Source organism: Schistocerca gregaria, chromosome 2 (genome assembly GCF_023897955.1).
Source record: "Schistocerca gregaria isolate iqSchGreg1 chromosome 2, iqSchGreg1.2, whole genome shotgun sequence".
In the NCBI taxonomy this organism is placed as follows: domain Eukaryota; kingdom Metazoa; phylum Arthropoda; class Insecta; order Orthoptera; family Acrididae; genus Schistocerca; species Schistocerca gregaria.
The window spans coordinates 1,055,024,402-1,055,051,708 of record NC_064921.1 but is presented as its reverse complement, the minus strand read 5'-3'; the positions used below and the strand labels follow the sequence as shown (position 1 = coordinate 1,055,051,708).

Genomic DNA, 27,307 nt, shown 5'->3' with positions numbered 1-27,307 from the left:
ATTCTGTAAGTCGATGATATCTCAAAAGAACAGTTATCACACATTCATAGCTCACTGTGCAAAAGGTTGTGATTCCCAATTCATTTTGAAGTACTGTGTTGAAAACACAATGCCATATACCATCTACACAGGAACTAAACTAATGTTACTGGAGATCAAACGGTTAGGCATAAAAATTATAGACAGCAGTAATTTTGGACAAGGTCCACTTAGCAGTTTTCCAAAAACTTTTGATTTGAAAGAATTGAAGAAAGGCTACTTCCCACAATTATTTAGTATGCTAGGAAATGAAAACTATCTAGGACTGATTCCTGTTACTGAATATTGTGTTGACAGTATGAAGCCAAAAGATCGAGAAGCATTTCTCAAATGGCACAGCTCTAGAGTTAAAGACAACTATGTGTTCAATATGAAGAAAGAAATTAACGAGTACTGTAATTCTGATGTAGATATATTAAGACGAGGATGTTTAGAATTAAGAAAACAGTTTCTGGAAATTGCTAACATTGATCCATTCTGATATTTAACAATTGCTGGCGTTTGTATGGCAATTTACAGATCGAAATATTCACGGAAAAATACAATCGCTGTATTTGACAAACAACAGAAGGAGAATTACAGTAAACAATCGGTAGCTTGGTTGAATAGCTTAAATAATAGCAACTTCTCACTTGCTCTTAATGGTGGAGAAGTCAGAATTGCAGGAGCAAAAGTAGATGGATTTGATGAAGCAACTAATACTGTTTATTAATATCATGGTTGCTTCTGGCATGATTGTAAAAAACGTTTTAAAAGTGAAACAATTGACAACAGAAATAAGGAAACTATGGGTGATCTTTATAAAAAGAGTTTAACAAGAAGTGCAGAAATACGAAATGCAGGATACAATCTGATGGAAATGTGGGGATGTGTTTGGGTGAACTCAGTAGAGTATAAAAATCTTAAACAGTTACCTAAAATTGTTGAACCATTGAATCCAAGAGATCCAAGAGATGGTGGATGAGCAAATGCAATAAAATTAAAAGGTAAAGCAGATGGTATTAGCTCAAAAATAAAATATATTGATGTATGTAGTCTTTAGCCAAGCATGCAATATTATGATTATTATCCCGAACAACATCGAAGGAAAATATATAGACCAAGATATTATTCTAAAAATTGGTATGGGTTAATAAAATGTAAAGTATTGGCTCCTAGAAGATTGTATCATCCTGTTTTACCTGTAGGCATGCAAATCGATAAAAATGATAAACTATTGTTTCCTCTGTGTGTCAAATGTGCAGAAGAACAACTATGTAAATGCAATCACTGTGATAAAGAAAGAAGTTTTATTGGAATGTGGTGGACAGATGAAGTAAAGAGAGCTGTAGAAAAAGGATTTAAAGTTTTAGAAGTTTATTAAGTATGGGACTTTAAAAATAAAATCAATATGCTGTTTAAAAATTGTGAAAGACTTTATGAAAATAAAATTAGAAACTAGTTCACATAATTATGAAAATGACGAAGAATACATCAAAACAGTTAAAGAAAAGTTGGTTATTGACTTGGATCGTGATAGAATAAAAGAAAATCCTGGATAGCTGGCTGTTCCTATGATCTGTCTAAATTCATTACGGGGCAAATTTGGACAAAGACAAAACATGAGTCAAACAGAAAATGTTACAAATTTGCAACCATTTTTTGAGATACTGTTGGATGATCAATTAGATAACATAGATGTAAATTTTATTACAGAGGAAATGGTCCAGGTGAGGTATAATTTCAAAGATTATTATGTGGGAAACAATGCAGCTACCAATATTTTTATAGCTGCATTCACTACATCAAATGCAAGACTTAGATTGTATGATATGTTAGATAAACTAGGAGAATCTGTTATATGTTTCGATATATATGGATGATGATAAAAATACTGTGGAAACAGGTTGTATGTTAGGTGAATGGACAGAGGAATTGAGAAATAATTGGATTGTAGATTGGGCTTCAACAGGTCCAAAAAGTTATTATTATCAGAAAAACGATAAAGAGACAGAAATGAAGGTAAAAGGATTCACATTAAACTACAAGAATATTCAAAAGTTGAATGGCGCATCTATGATAAGATTAATTGAGACTGAAGTGAAAGAAAAGATACAACTAGAATACAATCAGATAACTAGAGATGTTGATACTAATAATCTAGTAAACAAACAGTTTAAGAAAGAGTTTTCATTTCAGAATGATAAAAGAATTGTTCTAGATAGCTATGATACAGTGCCTTATGGATACTAAAAATTATCTATATCTTCTAATGTAAATAAAAAATTCATACCACATGCATTATACAGATAGAATAAATTAGTTAGTTGCATTTTGTTGTATTCTAATATGTCTAACTTTTTATTTATGGAATGATAAACTGCTTAAAAATAATAAATAAGCTTTAATGTATTTTTGTAATTTTGTAGGTAAATAATTAATTGGTAAATTAGAATCTAATATTTGTTTTAATGTCGTAGAAAAGAGAGAATTAGAATTTTCTATTTCTTTCCATATTCCTATATCCGTAACCTCATAGTTATCAAAGTACTTTTCGTATTCTTCTTTATAAATTCTCTTTAATGCACTTACATGTTTAGTATGCTTCTGACTTCTCAAGTGTTCTATAATTAATGGTGGTTTAAAATATTCTGTACAAGTATTACACTCTACTTCTTTCTCTCTTACTTCTCTCGACAAAGATGTCAAACTTAAATTCATCCCATACATTAGTCTTATTTATATAGAATAAAAATTTAAAAGATTATTAAAATTTTATTCTGTATAAATGGACAATCTACTGAAGATGCTCAATAATGATAGCAATTCTAATCTGATTAAAAAGATTAGTGAGCTTGATGTAAATGAGCGTTATTACATTACTGACTGTGAACGTTTAAAAACTAGATATGGTGATAAAATTTGTCTAGAGGTCGATAGTAAATTTAAAATTATTTTGCCAGAAAGGTTCAATAAAATAACTGGAACTACTAATTTTTTAAAGGTGCTGAAATTGAACTAAAATATAAAGGAATGAAGAGAACTAAAAATAATGATAAGTAATTTCATGATCTAGAGTTTGTTGTGTAGAATTTTTTTAAAAATAATCAGCTCATTGACTCTTCCTTATTCGATCATATTAAATTACAGAATATCTATGTTAAAAATGGCAGAAACAAGATTTTTCCTCCAGAAATGTGGAATATTGATCCGCCAAATAATTATTTAAAAGCTTATGATGCTTTCTTAAATTTTGAGAGAACTACACAAATTGAATGGTGGTGTTAATGTGAGTCCATTCAGATTTATTTAAAGTCATCCTATCTATGTTATAAATATGTCTAAAAGAATGAATGCATTAACTACACAGAAAACTACAATGAAGTTATGTGGAAATTTTACTGATAAAATCCTGAAAGATACGCCTATGTATGTAATAATGTATGGTGAAAAGAATTGGACATATGATTAACAGCATACAATTTTTGTTGAAAATTTTAAAAAAAATTTTATGGTTTGAATCCGTTTGTAAAAATTTTAGTAGCTAGTGTGCGCAGTCTAGCAGTTTATAAGGCAATGATGGATGCATTAAAAAAAATATCTGCAACTGCGCTACTACTCACATCCGACTTCCACCCAGGAATTCCAACACTCGACTACTGCTTACCCACTTGCACATTGTTGACTGCACTGCAATCTTTGCTTAAACCATGTATGATCTCTGCATAGTGCATAATCGATACTGTGTAAGGGTACTGTGCCCTTACACGCTACAAAGCGGTATGAAATGAAATGAGCAACTCAGGTTGGTAGTAGGCTTATTGGGGGCGACTTTGGGAAAATACAGCTGATGTAGAGATTAGAGCCCACACAAAAGCATACCGACAATCCTTCTTTCCACATACAATATGAGACTGGAATAGAAGGGAGGACCGATAGCGGTACTCAGGGTACCCTCCACCACACACCGTCAGGTAGCTTGCAGAGTATGGATGTAGATGTAGATGTAGATGTATAGAGGAGAATGCGTGTAGAACGTTAGTGCGACCCGTTCTTGAGTTCTGCTTGGGTACTTGGGGTCCCACCAGGTTGGATTACAGGAAGACATCGAAGTAATTCAGAAGCATTCTGCTAGATTCGTTGTCCATAGGGTGACCAGCTCACAGGTATTACTGAGATATTTCGTGAGCTGAAATGGGAATCACTGGAGGGTCTATTGCGGAAATTTAGAGAAGCGGCATCTTTGGGTGACTACGGAACGATTCTACGCCACTAACGTACATTTCGTGTAATGATAACAAAGATACAATGAGATAAATTAGGGATTGCACGGAGGCTTATAGACTGCAACTCATTTGCAGTTGGAAAATGAAATGAGATGACTAATAATGTGGTACGTAGTGCCCTCAAGCGTGTGAAGTGTGTGTGTAGATGTAGATGTAGATGTAAAAATATCAGTTGTACGGATACTACACACAGCATGAAATGTATTCGCAGTTGAGAGTACTACCAACCACCAGCTATATGAGGGGATGGCGACAATGAAAAAGGGTGCCAGAATGAGATTCGAACTCGTATTTCCAGCTTTACGTGAGCACTTGCCCTTAACTGCTTTGGGTATTCGTACAGGAATGAAGGCCACACCCTGCCTTCCGTATATCGTTCCTGCGTCACAAGCCGCACTCGTACACACATCATGTAAGTCCATTTCGGGGGAGGACGTGTTAGTTGAAAGTCGCTGCCTGGTGTGGATGAATAAACAAGAGACCACAGCGCCTGTAATGTCAAGAAGAACGGTGCACCGAGCGAGGTGTCTCAGTGGCTGGCACACTGGACTCGCATTCAAGAGGACGACAGTTCAAATCCCTAAATCACTTCAGGCAAATGCCGGTATGGTTACTCTGAAAGAGCACGGCCGACTTCCTTCCTAATCCGATGGGACTGATGAACTCACTATTCGGTCCCTCTTCCGCAAAAGCAACCATCCAACCAGTCAAGCACGATGCAGTGCTTCTTAGAACACGCATGCATGTCCAAAGGATCATGCAGCGTTTTTCTTAAGGACACAGGCACTGTAACATCGTACCACATGCAGTGGTTTTGACTCAAAACGAAAGAACTCTTCTAGAACTTAGCATCGTTTTTCTTAAGGACAGAGGCACTGTAATATCGTACCACATGCAGTGGTTTTGATTCATAACAAAGGAACTCTTCTAGCATTTAGCAGATGAGAATTTACAATCACTGCTAGCTGCAGTATTTCTCTCAAGTTAGTATAGATTATAAACGAAATTATTCATTTCGTTGTTCACCATAAAATATTACAGTATAGATTGCATTTATAATTAAGAAAAATTTTCTTTTAGATTTTTGTAATTGTATTCTTGGTTAGCAAACAAGTTTTCGTTTGCAGTATTAACTACAAGAGACTAAACCTGTGATAACATAAATGGAAAAATCAATCAATACACAAATTTATATAAAAGTAAGCAATTTTTTTTATTAAGGAGTTGATGTAGCATAACTGCTTGAACAACTTGGAGCAACAGTGTGCTCCAGTTTTTAACACATAGAAGAATATTGACACAATATATTTTATGCCATAGCAACCGGAAGGAACTTACTGAATGGTATAGTTAGGTACTGATTGTAACAGAGTTTGTAAACAAAAATATAGCGACATTTACTCCTGAATTATTTGTATTTCGTTATTCTGTGAAACCATTTAATTTTCTTACATATTTTCAGTAACCTCAGTTACAGAAAATCAAATAGAAACATCAGATCACTGAAGAATTTATGCAGAAGCTATACCCACAGACAGACAGCAGTGTGAGTGGTGTAGCACATCAAGACTGAAAAAAAGGACTGACATTAACTAATGGTCGTCAAAACTACGTAGCAGGTTAATAATGCATCTAGCAACGTGATATCGAAGCTATCAGGCAGCATTCAAATTGAACAACACTTGCTACGACATTTTGATCTTAAAACAAATCAAAGTCTATATGAGTGTTAATATTTCACGGCAGTGTATGCGTCTGGAAGAACATTAGCATCCTTTCTCTGCAACACAACAGACAACATTAATAGTCAGAGTCTGTGGTCACACAATTTTATCCCGCAACTAGTGTGAAATTCACGTCACTATAGTTCTTCTTTGGGAACTATGGAATGGTCCCATAAATCTGGCATAATTTCGTTATTACATATTGTTGTTTGCACCATAAAGTAATGTAAAACGAATTTTCTGGAGGCACATCAAAATGTCATTTATTGCACTAGCTGCGTTCTTAAGTAGTTCTCATTATATCCTCAAAGGAAAAAAATTATGAAACCTCAGTAAAGCCTATAAAGCCTCGATCAATAATTGAATCACTTCCTATAATCTACTTAAATTAACAGTAAGGTATAGAAGTCAAACAGTGCAGGTGTAGAAAAGTAATGGAATAATGTTTAGAGGCTATTTAATAAATCACAGTAGAAACTGCACATGTAAATACGAAAGAGCAACATACCAGTCTGTGATGTAGCAACCGTTTTGCTGTGACATGTACGATTTCACAGGCACAGTACTTTTTACATGTGCGAGTAACGTTTGTGTCGTGAGGAGCGGCTGGGGCGCTGGCCTAGACCCTGCTTCGGATCCCGAGCCAGGCGCCGCCCTTGACGGAGAGTGTGGTGCTGTCCGGCTGGAGTCTGAGCGGCACCGGCGTCTTGGCGACCGCCTGGAGGCTGAACCTGGACAGCAGCTGGACGAGCACCACCTTGGACTCCATCAGCGCGAATCTCTGGGCTGCAAAAGCGTAAGTCAGCAGTGAACTACACGGAGACTCTATAGGTGAGCAACAAGAGGGTGGTAGGAAACCGATTTGGATGGATGAGATGAAAAAAGAAACACCTTGAAAGAAGTATTCAAGACATTCAAAGTGTAATTTTTGTACTTATAGTCTTCAGTCTGAGTGGTTTAATGCAACACTCCAGGCGAATCCATCTGGCGAAGCTTCTTCGTTACTGCTACCTACATCTATTTCAGTCTTATAACTGTAGTGAAGATTTGGTCTCCCTCTCTTCTTTTGAAGCCCCATACCTCCCTCCACTTACAAATATACAGTTTCTAGATGCCTGAGCAAGTGTCCTATAAACTGACCCCCTCCATTAGTCAAGATGTGTCACGAATTTCGTCCCCAATTCGGCTCAGTACCATGTTAGTTATCCGATCTACCTATACAGTCTTCAGCATTCTTCTGTAACACCCTATTTATAACGTTTATATTCTCTTCTAGTCTGAAATGTATATCTTGGACGTTTCACTTTCCTAAAAGGCTACTCTCCCGACGAATACAACGAAGCATTAGAGAAACTGGTATAGACATGCGTATTCAAATACAGACATATGTAAACATGCAGAATACGGCGCTGCGGTAGGAAACGCTTATATAAAACAACAAGTGTCTGGGGAAGTTGTTAAGATCGGTTACTGCTGCTACAGTCGCAAATTATGAAGATGTAAATGTGTTTGAACGTGGTATTGCAGTCGGTGCTCAAGTGATGGGACACAGTATCTCCGAGTTTCTATGAAGTGGGGATTTTTCCCGTACCACCATTTCACGACTGTGCCGTGAATATCAGGAATTCGGTGAAATGTCAAAACTGTGATGGCGCTGCGGCCGGAAAAAGATCCTGCAAGAGTGGGAGCGACGACGACTGAAGAGAATCGTTCAACGTGACAGAAGTGCAAACCTTCCGCAAATTGCTGCAGATTTTAATTCTGGACCATGAGCAAGTGTCAGCGTGCGAACAATTCAACGAAAAGTCGTAGACATGGGCTTCCGAAGCCGAAAGCTCACTCGTGTACCCTTGGTGACTGCTTTACGTCTCGCCTGGGTCCGTCAACACCGGCATTGGACTGTCAATGACTGTCATCATGTTGCCTGGTCAGATGAGTCTCGTTTGAAATTGCATCGAATGAATGGACCCGCACTGGTTTGGAGACAACCTCATGAATTCATGGATCCTGTATTAATACCTTCAGCTGCTGACTGGCGTTGATATATTTCAACGGGGACAGGTAAAAATGTGTGCCCAGATCGAGACTCGAACCCAGGATCTCCTGCTTACATGGCATACGCTCTATCCATCGGAGCCACCGAGTGCACAGAGGATAGTGCGACTGCAGGGACTATCTCGGGCACTATCCCCTGTGCCCTGGTTCGAGTCTCGGTTGGGGAACACATTTTCACCCGTCCCCGTTGATATATATCAGCACCCGTCAGTATAGACAGCCGTGCAGGATTCATGGTGTCAGTTCCCTCCAGCACTTCTTCAGAATTTAGTCGGCTCCATCCCACGTCGTGTTGCGACGCTACACGATATTACGCAGGTGTACCAGTTTCTTTGGCTCTCATTTACTACTTATAGTGCTTCGTTTCTAATCCAGTTCTATTTTAATCGCTTGATTTAATCCAACACCCTTGTTTTACTTTTGTTAATATTAATCTCATAGCTCTGCACATGACGAAGAGAGTGATGAAATATATGATGAGATATAAGAAATCATTCAGACAGTGAAGGGAGACGAAAATTTAGTAGTCATGGGTGACTGGAATTCGATAGTAGGAAAAGGAAGAGAAGGAAACGTAGTAGGTGAATATGGAATGGCGGTAAGAAATGAAAGAGGAAGCCGCCTGGCAGAATTTTGCACAGACCATAACTTAATCATAGCTTACACTTGGTTTAGGAATCATGAAAAAAGATTGTACATATGGAAGAGGCCTGGAGATAATGGACTTTTTCAGATAGATTATACAATGGTAAGACAGAGATTTAAGAACTAGGTTTTAAATTTTATGACATGTCCAGGAGCAGATGTAGTCTCTGACCACAATTTATTGGTTACGAAATGTAGATTAAAATCGAAGAAAGTGCAAAAAGTTGGGAATTTAAGGAGATAGGACCTGGATAAAATGATAGAACCAGAGGTTGTAGAGAGTTTCATGGAGAGTGTAAGAGAAAAATTGACAGGAATGGGGGAAAGAAATACAGTAAAAGAAGAATATGTAGCTTTGAGGAATGAAATAGTGAAGGCAGAGAAGACGAGGGCTAGTAGAAATCCTTGGGTAACAGAATAAATATTGAATTTAATTGATGAAAGGAGAAAAAACAAAAATGCAGTAAATAAGCAGGCAAAAAGGAATTCCAACGTCTCAGAAATGAGATCGACAGGAAGTGCAAAATGGCTAAGGAGGGATGGCTCGAGGACAAATGTAATGATGCCGAGGCTTATCTCACTAGGGGTAAGATAGATACTGCCTACAGGGAAAATTAAAGAGACCTTTGGAAAAAGAGAATCACTTATATGAACGTCAAGAGCTCATATGGAAACCCAGATCTAAGAAAAGAAGGGAAAGCAGAAAGGTGGAAGGTGTATGCAGAGGGTCTACACAAGGTCGATGTACTTGAGGACACTATTATGGAAATAGAAGAGGATGTAGATGAAGATGAAATGGGAGTTATGATACTGCGTGAAGAGTTTGACAGAGCACTGAAAGACCTAAGTGGAAACAAGGCTCCATGAGTAGACAACATTCCATTAGAACTACTGACAGCCTAGGGAGAGCCAGTCCTGACAAAATTCTACCATCTGGTGAGCAAGATGTATGAGACAGAAGAAATACCCTCAGTCTTTAAGAAGAATATAATAATTTCTATCCCAAAGAAAGCAGCTCCTGACAGATTTGAAAATTACGAACTATTAGTTTAAAAAGCCACGGCTGCAAAATACTAACGCGAATTCTTTACAGACGAATGGAAAAACTGGTAGATGCCGACCTCGTGGAAGATCAGTTCGGATTCCGTAGAAATGTTAGAACACGTGAGGCAACACTGACCCTATGACTCATCTTAGAAGAAAGATTAAGGAAAGGCAAACCTACGTTTCTAGTATTTGTAGACTTAGAGAAAGCTTTTGACAATGTTGAGTGCAATAATCTCTTTCATATTCAAAAGGTGGCAGGGGTAAAATACAGGGAGCGAAAGGCTATTTACATTTTGTACAGAAAACAGGTGGCAGTTATAAGAGTCGAGGGGCATGAAAGGGAAGCAGTGGTTGGGAAGGGAGTGAGACAAGGTTGTAGCCTGTCCCCGATGTTATTCAATCTGTATATTGAGCAAGCAGTAAAGGAAACAAAAGAAAAAGTTGGAGTAGGTATTAAAATCCAGGGAGAAGAAATAAAAACTTTGAGGTTCTCCGATGACATTGTAATTCTGTCAGAGACAGCAAAGGACTTGAAAGAGCAGTTGAACGGAATGGATAATGTCTTGAAAAGAGGGTATAAGACGAACATCAACAAAAGCAAGCCAAGGATAATGGAATGTAGTCGAATTAAGTCGGGTGATGCTGAGGGAATTAGATTATGAAATGAGACACTTAAAGTAATAAATGAGTTAACTATTTGAGGAGCAAAGTAACTGATGATGGTCGAAGTAGAGAGGATATAAAATGTAGACTGGCAATGGCAAGGAAAGAGTTTCTGAAGAAGATAAATTTGTTAACATCGAGTATAGATGTAAGTGTAAGTGTAATAAAGTTGTTTCTGAAAGTATATGTATGGAATGTAGCCATGTGTGGATGTGAAACATGGGCGATAAATAGTTGGACAAGAAGAGAACAGAAGCGTTGGAAATGTGATGTTACAGAAGAATGCTGATGTTCAGATCGGTAGATCACATAACTAACGAGGAGGTATTGAACAGAATTGGGGAGAAGAGAAATTTGTGGCAAAACTTGAGAAGTAAAAGGGATTGGATGGTAGGAGATATTCTGAGGCATCAAGGACTCACCAATTTAGTATTGGAGGGCAGCGTGGAGGGTAAAAGTCGTAGAGGGAGACCAAGAGATCAATACGTTAAACAGATTCAGAAGGATGTAGGCTGCAGTAGCTGCTGGGAGGTGAAGAAGCTTGCACAGGATAGAGTACGAGTAGCATGGAGAGCTGCATCAACCAGTCTCAGGACTGAAGAGAACAACAACAATCCCATAACCGCATTTTAAGATACTATCCATTCTGTTCAATTTATCTTCGGTGTCCTTTGCTGTCTCCAGTAGAATTTAATGTCATGCTCAGATCAAATTGTTTTTATTTCTTCTCTTAACTTTAATTTCAAGACTTTCTTATTTTTTTCCATTTTCTGCTCCTTTAATGTACAAACTGAATAACATGAAGGATGGTGTTCTACCCTTTCTCACTCCCTTCTCGGCTACTGCCTCTATTTCATATCCTTCGAATCCTATAACTACAGACCGGATTCTGTAGTAGGTAACCTTACGACATGCATAATTATTAAGCGCTAAAGAGCGTGAGGACTATAACATCACTAAAAATAGCCCGAATAAATCCAAAATCCGATTTGAGTAACCAGAAGATGGTTAACGGCGCAGAAAGGTGGCATACATATAGGCTCACAGTAAAGAGCAGAAACGAAACTAAAACGTAAAAGAAAGTGGCAGTGCTCCCAGCCACGTGAAAGGGCACAGTGGCAGCGCGAGAGGAAATGTGCACGGGACACACTGATCAGACTGCGGGGCCATAGAGTGGTATTTCGGCATTTTGCTACAACCATGGTGCGTTCGTTAAACCAGTTGACAGGTCTGGGCTGTGCGCAGCGTGCGTGCTAGACAATGCAGCGTGAGCACAGCGAGAGGTAGACGCTCCTGCGCACGCGCGAGGCCCCAGCGGATGGTACAGCGTCACTCAAGTCCCGTTCCGACGCTGGAGTGCAGTAAATCTGCCTTTGTCCACGGATCGACTCCGTCTACTGTGCTCTTGCCTTTGCATCGGCTTAAATTTCCCAGGAACCATGAAAACCTCGGAATACACTGTACACGTGGACGTTGTCTGTCGGTGGCTCTTGGATTGGGAAAATGTAGTGTACGAGATGTGACTGAGAAATTCTCGGCCCACCCAAGAAATACTTGTCCTAGCCGAATATAGTTCAGCAACTAATAGCACAGTCCTTGCTAGGTTACATACCAAATTTTCGTTAAATCTTTTTTTTCAGATACTGTAGTTCGAAGTGTCCAAGGTGTACTCATTTTGAAAAATGGATAAAGAGAGCAAGCGTGCAATCATCCAATAATTGCTGAAAAAAGGGCATGCCTGCATGGGAGATCTGTAATGACATGATGGAAACGTTAGGGGAGAGTTGCCCTTTCTATTTCACTGTGAAAAAGTTGGTATCGGAATTCAGTACCAAGATGCACCTCGCAGTGGAAGACCGTTCACGGCCAATACGAAGGAAAACATCAGTGCAATCCAAGATACACTCCTGGAAATGGAAAAAAGAACACATTGACACCGGTGTGTCAGACCCACCATACTTGCTCCGAATACTGCGAGAGGGCTGTACAAGCAATGATCACACGCACGGCACAGCGGACACACCAGGAACCGCGGTGTTGGCCGTCGAATGGCGCTAGCTGCGCAGCATTTGTGCACCGCCGCCGTCAGTGTCAGCCAGTTTGCCGTGGCATACGGAGCTCCATCGCAGTCTTTAACACTGGTAGCATGCCGCGACAGCGTGGACGTGAACCGTATGTGCAGCTGACGGACTTTGAGCGAGGGCGTATAGTGGGCATGCGGGAGGCAGGGTGGACGTACCGCCGAATTGCTCAACACGTGGGGCGTGAGGTCTCCACAGTACATCGATGTTGTCGCCAGTGGTCGGCGGAAGGTGCACGTGCCCGTCGACCTGGGACCGGACCGCAGCGACGCACGGATGCACGCCAAGACCGTAGGATCCAACGCACTGCCGTAGGGGACCGCACCGCCACTTCCCACCAAATTAGGGACACTGTTGCTCCTGGGGTATCGGCGAGGACCATTCGCAATCGTCTCCATGAAGCTGGGCTACGGTCCCGCACACCGTTAGGCCGTCTTCCGCTCACGCCCCAACATCGTGCAGCCCACCTCCAGTGGTGTCGCGACAGGCGTGAATGGAGGGACGAATGGAGACGTGTCGTCTTCAGCGATGAGAGTCGCTTCTGCCTTGGTGCCAATGATGGTCGTATGCGTGTTTGGCGCCGTGTAGGTGAGCGCCACAATCAGGACTGCATACGACCGAGGCACACAGGGCCAACACCCGGCGTCATGTTCTGGGGAGCGATCTCCTACACTGGCCGTACACCTCTTGTGATCGTCGAGGGGACACTGAATAGTGCATGATACATCCAAACCGTCATCGAACCCATCGTTCTACCATTCCTAGACCGGCAAGGGAACTTGCTGTTTCAACAGGACAATGCACTTCCGCATGTATCCCGTGCCACCCAATGTGCTCTAGAAGGTGTAAGTCAACTACCCTGGCCAGCAAGATCTCCGGATCTGTCCCCCATTGAGCATGTTTGAGAGTGGATGAAGCGTCGTCTCACGCGGTCTGCACGTCCAGCACGAACGCTGGTCCAACTGAGGCGCCAGGTGGAAATGGCATGGCAAGCCGTTCCACAGGACTACATCCAGCATCTCTACGATCGTCTCCATGTGAGAATAGCAGCCTGCATTGCTGCGAAAGGTGGATATACACTGTACTAGTGCCGACATTGTGCATGCTCTGTTGCCTGTGTTTATGTGCTTGTGGTTCTGTCAGTGTGATCATGTGATGTATCTGACCCCAGGAATGTGTCAATAAAGTTTCCCCTTCCTGGGACAATGAATTCACGGTGTTCTTATTTCAATTTCCAGGAGTGTATCATCATGGCAGATGGGCGTGTGACAGAACGTTACAGTACATTTCTGAGAGAGTGGGCCAATCTCAGGAACGCGTTGGACAAATCATAGGAGTTGTATTTGAAATGCAAAATGCCTCATGTCGAAGTGTTCCAAAAAAAAGAAAATATGTTGTACTCGACAGGCAAAATGTCTCATGTCGAAGTGTCTAAAAAAAGGTTACAGGCATGTCATGTCCACTGAAAACTTGACCTTTTTTGAGACAGATCCTGTAACATTTCTCAAACATTTTCTGGCATGGGGTTCACCACTTTCATACCAGATCCAGGGCCTGTTATCCTCGCTGAGGACCTCACCGAAGGTGGACAGTGAATGGAACGTATTATGCTGCTCAACTAGTGCGTTTGACGAAGGACATGACAGTAAAGGCGTCAGGCTAGAACGACTGCTCTCTTCATCAGGACAATGCGGCCACGCAAACATCCGTCGTTGTGACGCCTGCCATCGAGTCCTGCGGTTTCTTCCTGCCTCGGCAGCCATGTTATACACACAATTTGCCCCGTCTGACTTTTTTGTCTTCCCTAAGCTCAGGAAACATCTAATTAACCAATTTCCGATCAGATGGTTACAATGAAAGTTTTTTTCTTTTTTTTTTTTTGGCCACGCAGGAAGTAATTATCTACAGGGAAGATACAACGGGCCTCCAGCACTGGTGTCAAAAATGGGTGGTCCTGAAAAGTGACTACGTTGAAAGATAGCCATCAACATTTGAACTATTGTAAACCTTCATTTGATTGCCAAGGACGTTTCACTCACCGTCGTATTCGGAAGGGGGCTCCTCCAAGCAGACATGGACAGACCTCAGCCTGTGACTTACGGATTTCGACGAGCTTATAAATACCAGTTGGTGGTCTCTCGAATAAAACAACTGCCTTTAAACAGTCTAGATCACTATGCTCCCGTTTATGAAGTAATCGAGGAAGATGATAGCGTGGGATTCGGTTCGCACAAGGAGGAATCGCTAGAAGGCTCATAAACAAGGTAATTGTACTTATATGTGTCAGGCCTGTGACCAAATTGTTCTCGAGGAATCTTGGAATTTCTGATTTCGATGTGTTGCAGAAATGCTCGAAGAGGAAAGCCCCTGCTAACACTGGAGGTGGCAAAGTGAAATAAAACAATAAAAAGTAATAAAAGGCCTGAACTTAGATCACGACCAAATGCTGTGCTAATGAGCTCGCATCTCGCATCTGGCAATACGTTTTACTCTTTTCCTAGAGAATGGAAGCTTTCTCTTTCTGTTTCTCGAAGGCTCACTTATTTTCTCCCCAACGTGGTAAGAGACCACAGTGCGTTCGATTGCCTACGTCCTAGAGGCAAACATAGAAATTCTCTGTACCAGACATAGTGAATGAAACTCGTTTTCCTTCGTGCTTCTATTTCCCCCTGGGTACGCTAAGAGAAGCATTCTTTGTTCACGTAGTGTAGACAACGTCTCTTGGGTAACAATTATCACACGTTCATGATACATGGAGATAAAAATTTTATAGCGTTCTAACGACCCCATCCTCATCGTAGCATTTGATCTCGGTTATTTCAGAATTGACGTTAAGTATGGTAGTGACGTAAACCTATCCCAAGAGTTACTTTCGAGTGTCGAAGGTCTTCGAAACTTATGGATAGCATAATATGACCCCACCTTGGAGCTGCAGTGATGGTACCATTCTGTGCACAGAGGGACGGAGAATACAGTATAGTGTGGATTAGCCGTTCCCCTGTCTGACCCACACCACACTCCAGCCGCTGCGTGCTCTGAGACGTGGTCATGCGAGGATAATCACCATGTAGGACTACTGTTCATCTTTCTGACTCTCCGCAGAAAAATTTATATCCTCTGAAAACTATCACTGCCATTCGTTAACATAATAAAAGAAAAGTAAATTGAGAAATTCTAGAAGAATTTCCAGAATTCGCACTGGAGCGACGTGCGCAACATTCCTGTGTAAATAAAAACTGTAGTGTGTCTGCAACGTAGTGACAGGGTACTTTGAAAACGGTTTTTCTTCAAAATTAACTGGTGGAAACAGGTTAAAGGCGTCTAAACCGTGGATTACATATAGGATCAGAATATCAAGCACAAATACGAAGAGTCTCTGCATGCCATTAAGGGACACAGATGATCACAAGATTAAATCTCATTACAATCAGTATTCTAAAATTCACAGGTAAGTCATCAAAGCATCAGAAATTATGTACTTACAAAAAAAAAACTCCAGCAATATCATAAAAACTGTTTAGAACGAAGTGAACCTTGAGACAGGAAAAAAAGACAGAAAAAAGAAGAAAGTAGATAATGAACTGATGAAAGTTAGCCATAACATTATAGAATTTTAGTAAATATTTTCTGTCAGCAGGTCATTTATGTCTGATCATTTTCTTAGCAGATAGCCTACTGTTCCTGAGAAAAACCTTCCAAAACCATCTTGTTAAAACTAAACTTCATCCAATATCTGCAAAAGAAGTTTTCATTGTTGTCAGCGAGTTTCAAAATAAATGTTCTAGTTGTTATGATGAAATCATTAGTAAAATTATGAAATGAAATTCAGCTGAAGTTAGTAATATACTGTGTTATTTATGCAATGAGACTCTTCTGGGAGTATTTTTGGGAGAGACTTAAGCATGCTGTTGGCAAGCTACTTTACAAAAAAAGGAGACACAACGTAAGTCATTAGCGCTCGTATTTAAAAAGATCGTGACGATAGTGCTCAAAACACTTTATAAACGCTTATTACAGGATAATATACTTAGTAGCGAATAGTTTATATTTAAAAAATGTATAGAACTGAACAGGCTGCATTTACCTTGAAAAAAGGTGTACTAGGATCAATAAATCACAAATTATTACCATTGCTAGTATTTCGTGTCTTGGTTAAGGCTTTGATTGCATTAAACGTTATATCCTAATGCAAAAATATTACAAAATACCAGGCACAGCAGATTCACAGTTTTTATCTTATCTGCATGACATAAAGCAATGTCAGTCGCATGATTTAGGTACTCAGAATTTCAAGCAGTCAAACATGGGATACCACAAGGTTCTATTTTGAACCCTCAGTTATTTCTGACATACATAAATGATCTTCCTCTTGGTTTCACAAGATAATAGTTTCGTATTTTTACTGATGGCATAAGCATGGGAATAAAAAATAATACCAGTTCCCCAACCGAAGAGGCAGGTAATGAATATTTTAAAACAACGACAAATGGTTCAAGGTAAATGGATTATTGAATTTTTGCAGCACTCAGTGCACACAGTTTAATGATTTTCACAGAACTCAGCAAAATATAACGATTTCTCAGACAATGAATTAAAGAAGTACAAAGTGTTAAGTTTTGGAATTACAAACAGACTAGACAATTGCAAAACCCACGGCCTCGAACTAAATTAGCTCCTAGGTTTGCAGTGCACATGATTACTGCTACAAGAATGTTTAAAAATGAGGAATTGCCTTTATTCTGCATATTTCCGTTCACCAATGAATGTGGAATCATTTATTGAGGAGATTCAAGTTACACAGTCACTGCTTTCAGAATATAGGAGCGCGCTATAAGAATTATCTCTGTAATTAGTTGATAAACATTCTGCAGAGACCTCTTAAAAAAACTAGGTATTTTGCCAACTTATTCACAATACATCTATACTTTAATGACTTTCATCATTACCAATATTTCTCTTTTCACACAAAATAGTGAAAAATATGAATATAACACTACGACTAAGAACAACTTCTGCAAAGGCTTCAAGGAGTTTAAAGTAGTACAGAAAGGACTCATACACGGATACGCATGTGTTCAACAAACCTCCAGATCACGTTTAACATCAAGGTGATAATGTGGTGGAGTTAAAGACTGCATTAAAGAACTTGGACAGATCCTTCAAGCCCATAGAAACTCTTAAATTTAATCCTTTAGGAAGTCGTGTAATTAGAATTAGAACTGTAATATACTGATTTAATGACGTTTCGTTGTTTTGTGCTTAAATTAAATGTGCATCTTTGACATCTTTCACACATCAGACATAAAAAATGTAATATTTACTAAGTTTTATTGTGTCCATAATCATCACAACAATAGCTATGTAAGTCCACCATACCTATACTAACACAAAAATCAACGCCAAACCCCAGAGGGCACACTACAGACAGACACAGCTAAATGACGCTATTGGCTGGAGCTTTTTATGATACACTACTACTGCCACCCCCCAACCTCCCCCCCCCCCCCCGCCATCCCTCCACCCGAAACCAACTTTCTTGGTTGCAATATCGTAATCTGCATCGGTGTAGGACATGGCGTACAACTACGTTATAGGGCAGTTTGGGACGACACTGGATCACAAAACGATCTCGATTCCTATACATTACAGACCATTGGAATAGCAATTACTGTATCAGAGCGATATTGGACTCTTACCTGCAGCTCTTCCTTCAGGCAACTCAACACGCTCCACGTGCGTGGTTTCAGTAGTACGATAGCCAGTTGTGTTGCAAAACCAGCGATGTTTCTACGAAGAACGGATGGTACCACTGCTTCCGCAGCCTCCACACTGCATGATATGCTGCCCGTCGAACACGTCTACAATACAGCTGTAAGGTAATTTGCCCTCACAGTTGTCCACTAAACGCTACCGATTCTTCGCTGACTCTCTTGTAAACCGTGTGGAGACGGGTTCCCCAGGTTCTCATGCTGGCCGATTTTTTGCCACGGTCTTTAGAGGTTCTGAGTGTAATGTGCGAGGGACTTGCGCCTCACTGATATCTGAGAGATCAGGTACGGTTCTACCAGGAGCGTTCAAGTATTTTTTTTCTGAAATCAGATGATTTTATTCAGGATTCCAATACACCATATTATTCCCCACTCTTTTCGGTACAAAACACTGTTTTCCAATATACTCTCCGTTCAGTGCGACGGTCTTACGTCATCTTACTGAAAGAGCCTGAATGTCCGCCTGTGCCACTCTACTGGTTGACGCTGGACCCACAGCTCTGCTACGTCAATAACCTTCCCATCATTCACGTACCGCTTCACGCCAAGTGCATCCTCCATTGAGCAAAACGGATGAAAGTTGGAAGGTGCGATATCCGCCCTTTAGGGTGGTCGAGAAGAACTGTCCAATGAAATTTTGTGAGATGTAGCAAGGAACATGCTGAAGTAGTTTCTTCAATTTCCTGAGGGACCCGCACCTTTGAGTACCGCAAATGGTGGACGAGTGTGTCAACTCTGCCAACAGCGACGTTCATTTGAGCAGGGAAATGTTTGATTGTGGTCTGTGGATGACCTCGAAAGAGGGTGTCCGCACGTTCCAACACTGCAGGAGTGACATCTGTTTGCGGCCGGCCGATATGATGGCGATCGGACAGGTTTGCACAACCTCAAACCACTGATGACAGACGTCTCGTCCAATGACTTATTGTGCTTTTATTCACAGCCAGGTCTCCACAGAAACTATGCAAGCGCCTAGGAATATCTGTGATGCTCTGGTTTTCCGTGAAAAGGAACTCAATTACAGCTCCCCGTCTGGAACGAACACAGGTAACAGACGCCATTTTGAAAGCTACTGATGGCACCGCCATCTAACGGAACTTAATGAAGCTATAGGGGCTGAAATCGGAATATTGTACGATATCCCACAACAAATTACGCCTTTTTTCAGTTGAATCTGGCCGAGAAAAGATGTGTTGTATTACTTACTGAATGTCCCTCGTATAATTCCAATCATGTGTCGATTTCCATGTAACTTAACTGTGGTAAACTGTATCCTTCTTGGTGCTGCAATTTTCACAAACGTAAAGTTTAACAAATCACTGCAAAATTTCTTAAATACGACAAATTAACACGAAAGAGTACAGCGTCAGAAATACTTAACGTGTTTTGTATCTTTAGTTTCTGGGCAGCTCCGTTGTCTAGGAGTTAAGAGATGTGACACGTTATGGAGATGCTTACCAATGCAAATGCGAGGTCCAGACCCGAACGGGAAGTAGGTGAACGGCTTGATGAGATGCTTCCTCTCCGGACTAAAGCGCTCGGGGTCGAAACGTTCCGGGTCTGGGAAGTACTTGGGATCGTGGTGGATGCCGCGCACGGGGATCCAGACGCCGTCTCCGGGCCGCAGCTGGAGGCCAGGGCAGCTCCCAGCGGCCTGCAGCCTGTAGGGGCGCACGCACGTGCGGTCCAGGGCCGGGATAGGCGGGTACATGCGTAGCGTCTCTGCGAACACGAGCAGCGCTGGCGTCAGCGACGGGTGCAAACTCGTGAGCATGAACTGGAGACAGCTGGTGAGTCGTGGGGGGGGGGGGGGGGGGGGGGGGTTGTTTCTAAAGCCGTAACGAACGGAAGAGATCTACACCTACAGCAGTTTTTTGTAAATCAATGTTAGATGTGCGGCAGGGGCTGCTTACGTTGCACCGTCTATTACAGGTGTTCCCTGCTCCGTTCGCTTATGGAGCACTGGGAGAATGTCAGCGTCACTTCTGCTGTGCGTGTCATAATTAATCTTGTACCCACGATACCTTGAGAGCTTCACGTACGGTGTATGTACGGTAGCAAGTGGGGATATTCAACCGCCGAACAATTGCTAAAATTCGTGGTGAACCTTCAGCTGTCCTTTATTTTGTACAATGCGCGTCGCTACTAGTTTCGGTCAAACGACCATTATCAGGCATAAGCTGGTGTGAGCGGCTGGGAAGTTATACCGTAGTAAGAGTGGGCTCAAAAGAGTGTCAAACCGTTCATGCCAGGTTACGCCTGATAAAATTCATTTGACCGAAACTAATACCGAAGCGTATTGTGCAAAATAAAGGACAGCTGAAGGTTCATCATGAATTTTAACTGTACGTAGGAGTCTGTAGAACGTTCCCAAACTCATCAATACTTAATACTGGTTCTCAGAATATTGTAAAAAGGCTTTCGTGGGATAGTTGTGTTCCATATTGGAGGGTCCGCCATTTCAGATTTGCCAGCAGTTACGTTATGATTGCTCGTTTGCCGAACTAACCTGATACCATTCGTACTCTCTTCGTTTTATATGTTCGGTATAGGACTTAGATACAGAAAAGACTATACAAGCTTCGGTGCCATTGAAAGCAAGGATGGCAATATCAATCCGGCAATGGGTGTCTCACTGTTGAACATATAGGAGAGGGTGAGTAGGTGAGAACAATACACTGAAGGACTGTATGACGCGGAGGACCTGAGTACGTGATGTTAGATATTGGTGTTGCTGTAGAAGAGGTAGGGGATGCAGTAACAGAGTGAGAATTCGAAAGACGTTTAAGATCAAATGAGGCAGAAGGAATAGATAACATAAAATTATTAGAGGAAGTGGCCACCAAACTGCTGTTGAAGTTGGTGTGTAAAGTCTATGAGACTGGCGACATGCCATCTGACTTTCGGGAAAATATCTACCTTGCGAAGAAAGTCAGAGCAGATAAGTGTGAGAATTATCGCAGCACAAGATTAACAGCTTATGCGTTCAGTATACAGTAGAATGGAAATGAAAATAAAGCAACTGCAGATGACGTTCAGTTTGGCTTTCTTAAAGGTAAAGGCACCAGAGAGGCAGTTCTAACTTCGCGAATGGTAATGGAAGAAAAACTGAAGGAAATTCAAGACAAATTTATAGGATTTATTGACCTGGCAAAAGAGTTTGACAATGTAAAATTGTGGAAGATGTTCGAAATTCTGGGCAAAATGGGAGCAAGCTATAGCGAATGACGGGAGTGTACAATACTTACAAACACCAAGTTGGAACAATAAGATTGAAAGACCAAGGACGAAGAACTCGATTTAAGGGTGTACGGCAGGCATTGAAACTTTCACTTCTACCGTAAAATGTATACATCGAAGGAGCAATGACGGAATAAAAGATAGGTTCAACAGTGGTTTTAAAATTCAAGGTGAAATGATATCAATGACAATATTTGCAGATGACATTGCTATCAGTAGTGAAGGAAGAAGAATTATAAGTTCTGTTGAATGGAATGTGTAGTCTAATGAGTTCATAATGTGGCCTGAGACTAATACGAAGAAAGGCGACAGTAATGAGAAGTAGCAAAAATGAGAATAGCGAAAAACGTAAAATCAGGACTGATGGTCACGAAGTAGATTAAATTAAGGAATTCTGTAAGGTAGGCAACAAAATAATGCATGATAGACGGAGCAAGGAGGACAATATAAGCACACTAGCACTGGAAAAAAAGGCATTCCGACCAGGAGAAGTCTACTAAAATCAAACACAGGCCTTCATCTGAGGAAAAAATTTCTGAGAATGTACGTTTCGAGTACAGCATTGTATGGTAGTGAAACATAGACGGTGGGAAAACCGAAATAGAGAATAGAACCACTTGGCAAGCGGAGCTACAGACGAATGCTGATGGGACGTCTGTTACGTCATGAGAGAACAACTTCGATGGCACTAGAACTAGCTGTAGAGAGTGAAACTGCAGAGGAAAAACCGGCCGGAGTCGAATACATCGACCAAGTAATTGAGGATGTAGGTTGCAAGTGCCACTCTCAGATAAAGAAGTTGGTACAGGAGAGGAATTCTTGGCGGACCGCATCAAACCAGTCAGAACACTGAAGACACGGAAAATAAGTGAATAAATAAACAAAAAAGGAGTACTCTTTTGGTATGGGTGTCACACGGTTGAGCAACATTCCAGGATAGATTACATGTTTTGCAAAACATATCCTTCGTTGACTGACTTCATTTCTCCAGTGTCCTGGCAGTGAACATCTTACATTACCTATGACTCAGGGGCTATGTGATCATTTCATTACATATCACTACAAATTCATGCATTCAGATAATTATCTGGCCAAACACAACGAAGGAGCCATGCGTGAGAATCTGTCTGTTGGTGTTTACACTACAATACCCGCTTTGCCTCTCAGTTACAGTGGATTTCTCAAATTTGTTTTGAAAGTAATTCCAACGCAAACATAGTAAGCGTTATATCAGTGAACTCGTACTTTCGAGAGCTGTCAAACGCCGTTAATAAAACTAAATTGGGCCATTTAAAAACCTTACGTATCTCAGTTGATAGAAAAGAATATTATCATTGTAATCACATTAATAGATTAGTTGGAGGTTAGCATACTCCCAACCGAAATGCCGGTGGATATGAGCAAATAATGGAAAAGTTATGAAAAAATATGACATAAAATCTATGTCCTTCCTTCTCCCGAGGTTTGTTTCGATCATATTAGAGAATTATGTGTGAAGTAGCTGTTCAGAAAAAAGCCAGTTGCTGCAAGTTGTCGGTATCATACAAAACGGAAGATTCCACTCAGTCTGTTACAATTAAAAGCAGTAAGTTGGCAAGTGGAGATATAAACTATACAAACTCCAACTCACCAGAGAGCACCATGTCGAGGTACTGGCAGCCCAGGACCTGCTCGTAGCTGGGCTGCCCCGCGCTCTTCTGCATCAGCTGGTCCACCTCCCTCTGCAGCCGCCGCTGCACATCCTCGTGCGTGGCCAGTAGGTAGCTGCAGAAGGTCAGCAGTGTCGACACGGTGTCGAAGCCGCCGAAGAAAAATATGATCGTCTGCGCCGTGATATCATCATCAGTGAGGTCTGCAATAAGGAGAAAGGATACTGTGTACTGAATACCTTAAACGGCTCTGCTTACTGTTTTTAGTGTGAGGAAAGAAAGGCGTACTTGGAGATAGGCAAGTGACTCCTCACTCATATATGTGAGGTAAAATCAGATCCGTTGCATTTTGAAAACACGTGTATAAAACGAGGAGCTGGTAGCACTGTCACATTGTGAAGTGCATCGGAAAGTACAGAGGAACGTGTACCACGTCCCACTACTGTACCAGACGTCGTAGCTCACTCAGTAGACTGCTGGGACGTCAGACTCACATCCACCATTGAGCTATGACTCACCTTCAATAAACACGATCAAAGTGCTGCAGGCAGAACGCTTCCCCCGTGATGAGATAATTGAAAAGGATATAAATGGTACGACTCGCTGATGACATTGCTATCCTGAGTGAAAGTGAAGAAGAATGACATGATCTCCTAAATGAATTTACAGTCTAATGAGCACAGAATATGGATTGAGAGTAAATCGAAGAAATAAGAAAAAATGAGAAGCAGCAGAAATGAGAACAGCGAGAAACTTGACATCAGGATCGAAGGTCACGAAGTAGATAGCAAAACAACCAATGACGGACGGAGCATTGAGAACATCAGAAGCAAATTAGCACTGGCAAAAAGGGCATTACTGGCCAAGAGAAGTCTACTGTTATCAAATATAAGCCTGTATTTGAGGAAGACATTTTTCAGAATAAACGTTTGGAGCATAGCATTGTATGGTAGTGATAAAATGGACTGTGGGAGAAAGAGAATCGAAGGATTTGAGATATGATGCCACTGACAAATGCTGAAAAATACATGGACTGATGAGGTAAGAAGTGAGAAGGTTCTGCGCACAATCGGAGACGAAAGGAATATGTGGAAAACGCTGAAAAGGAAGAGGTACAGGATAATAGGAGATCTATTAATACATTAGATAATGATTCTATGGTGCTAGAGGGAGCTATAGAGGGCAAAGCCTGTATAGGAAGACGGAGATCAGAATGCATCCAGCAAATAACTGAGGACGTAAGTTGCAAGTGCCACCCTGAGATGAAGAGGTTGGCACAGGAGAGAAATTCGTGGCGGCCGCATCAAACCATCCGGAAGACTGATAATTCAAAAAAACACAGTTTGTTAGTGTGCTAAAAGTGAAGAAACACCGGTTCAATCTGGTTTCCTTTTGCACTGAGCTTACCATGTATGAAGAGCCGAAACTGAGTTCCTTAAGATCAGTCTTCTGGAAATCCATGGTTATCACCAGGGAGAAGGTTACTTTGTTCCACGTACGTCATAAAGTTCGAGACTCAGGATATGTTCTAGCATTCTGCTGTATTTAAGTACGACTCGTTGCCAATATTCGTGACGATTACGTGAAACCCCTGTATTACTACCTAACCTGATTCACAGCTCATGGTTCATGGTTCACTGCCTCTGTTTCAGATTTCCACATTTAGTGTAAAAATTTAAAATTCTGTCATAATCTACTCATTAAGAGATACAATCTTATGTTAATGGTTTAAGAGAAATGTCAAAGATAGAAACTGTGTACATGTTATGATCCAGCGGAGATCATTACCACAAGTTACACTGAATATATCTAACTAACGCTTGAGAAAAACAGCCTTAGGGTCTTCCAACGAACTTTAAACATAATTTCAAACCTGTATGAAACTTTTTCTCGCTTGTACCCCCCAGGAACGATGAAGAGAAAAAACATTACCGCTTACTACATTTTCTTTTCTTTTTCCTGTAGTAAACCTTCAGCATCCAGCACGACGTTATACTTATATCACGTTTTACTAGTATCTATATTGGCACCACCCTTTTGTAGACGGCGTCCACGTATGCTACTGAATGTACCTGCAGAATTATATCACGTTTCAACGAACAGTTCTGGAGATACGACGTCACGAACATTCAGATGAGTGAGAAACTAGCGTTTACTTAAAATGGAGTGCAGTAAAACTTCGGCATCATGATGTTTTAGTTTATTGCTTATTTTCTAACTGTACGACATGTAGTTCAGGAGATATGACGTCATAGATATTCATATGCTTGAAAAACTAGATTCTGCTTAAAATGGCGCACAGTAAAAAGCCAACATCAGGCATGACGTTTTAGTTCATTACTTCTTTACAGGTAATTGTCTTTGCAAGAGACTAAGGAGACATGATTTACACATACCAATGAATGTAATTGCAAAATTATATCATTATAAGAAACTTAGTTAAGGAGATATGACATTGTAATCATCGAGGTGCGTGAAAAACTTGATTTTGCTTCAAATGGTGAGCAAATTACACACACTATGTTCACCCACTGTTCACAGTGGGAGCACTTAAGAACTTCCAACAAACGTTAAACATGATTTGAAACATTTTCTAAGCTTTTTCTCGCTTAAATGCTTAACGTCTAATACGTCTAATCAGACGTTAAAGCTGTTTTAAACATGGGATTTATTATCTTTAAAGAATCGGTGGTTTACTGGTGCAGTACTACCAGGTTTAGTTCTTAAATTGAGTTTAGAATCTTTCACTAATTAGCTGAGTTGTGTGAAGGGCGATCAATTCTGTACCATACTGAGCTCGTTATGGCACTTGGCAATGTTTATATGGCCAGCACGTAGTGAATCACACAAACAAATCATTTATTCATAGTGCTTGAGTTAAATAGTTTCACACAGTTATGACAGAAGTAGCCGCAGTGATCTGCGAGACATTTAAATAAGTGATTACATTTTTCTGTATCAATACACTCAAAAAATATTAGTCACGACGCTCAGGTTCTAAGTAACGTGTGTGCTGTTGCCACTAGTTTCAGATAGCCTTTGTGCGATCCAACCAGGCTTGAATCAGTTTCGAAAGTGGCGGCATGTTTCGTGAAGAGCAATCAAGTGTGTAAGGAAGTGACGAGGACACTGGAAGGCTCTACTCACGCCGCCCCTTGCTCTGGCTGGCGCCGTTCGCCTCCCCTTCCTCAGGCGCCAGCTCTCCGCGGCGGGCCTGCATCATGAGGTGGATCATGTCGTGGCGCACGATGCCCTGCTCCTCTCGCGCTTTCATAGTCTCGGTCAACATGGTCCTGAAGAACTCCACTATTTTCGCGTCAATGAACTTTGCACCTAATAACTGCCACATGGAAAAATAAATAAATCAATAAAATCACAAGGGGTAGAAATAATTGTACACAGGTACAATAATAATAGCACAAGGTGTGTAACTCACCCGCATAAGTTTCGGAGCTAACGTGTATCCCATTACGATCGCTGGTTTGATGGTTGTCAGCTCACGGCCCATTGTGTAGAATGTGTTGTTTGGTTCTGCCAAAGAGTCCACCTTTACTCCAAACGCTGTCGTCGCAATGACATCGTTGGTCACACGTGTGAACAGGTCCTTCATCTCCAGTGTCAATACCTGTTTTTCTCCAGAAGAAACTGCAACACAACACCAAATCAGCAATTTGCTCCCCTAATATCTGAAATTTGGTGGACACTGTGAGTTGCGATTGAATTCTAGGTCTGTTTTGAAAGTGTGGAATGAAATTGTAGGTTAAGATAACACAAAACATTATTATAGCTAAATGAAGAAAGGAGGTAAAAGTCGTATTTAAGAATTTTTCAGTTAAATGAACTGTAGCGTTTGTTGCCGTAATAGCCCAGAGTTCAGCAGTCAGTTGGAGCAGTATTTCGCCACACTACCAACTTTGGTACCCCGTAATAACCGCTCAGTCGAAGACCAAAGGCATTACTGACACACTATGTGATCAAAAGTATCCGGACACCTGCCTGAAAATGACTTACAAGTTCGTGGCGCCCTCCATTGCTAATACTGGAATTCTGTATGACGTTGGCCCACCCTTAGCCTTGATGACAGCTTCCACTCTCGCAAGCATACGTTCAGTCAGGTGCTGGGAGGTTTTT

The 27,307-nt window shown here is 41.0% G+C and overlaps 1 protein-coding gene across 4 annotated transcripts in view; it reads right to left on the bottom strand.

The window, feature by feature from the left end:
* Nucleotides 1-27,307, bottom strand: part of LOC126335588 (cytochrome P450 9e2-like) — a 91,955-nt gene that overhangs the window by 7,342 nt on the left and 57,306 nt on the right. Inside the window, exons 4-9 of one of the 4 annotated variants that reach the window (XR_007564895.1) lie at nucleotides 26,613-26,821; nucleotides 26,324-26,516; nucleotides 23,158-23,379; nucleotides 19,746-20,009; nucleotides 6,537-6,814; nucleotides 5,493-5,873 (exon numbers count right to left, since the gene is read on the bottom strand). Coding sequence is in view for 2 of the 4 variants with exons in the window: in XM_049999025.1 (XP_049854982.1) it covers nucleotides 6,648-6,814; nucleotides 19,746-20,009; nucleotides 23,158-23,379; nucleotides 26,324-26,516; nucleotides 26,613-26,821 (1,055 nt within the window). In the remaining 2 variants the exon portion in view is untranslated. Of the gene's footprint in view, nucleotides 1-5,492; nucleotides 5,874-6,468; nucleotides 6,815-19,745; nucleotides 20,010-23,157; nucleotides 23,380-26,323; nucleotides 26,517-26,612; nucleotides 26,822-27,307 lie in introns of those variants that run through there. The other 3 variants (XR_007564894.1, XM_049999025.1, XM_049999027.1) reach the window with 3 other exon arrangements.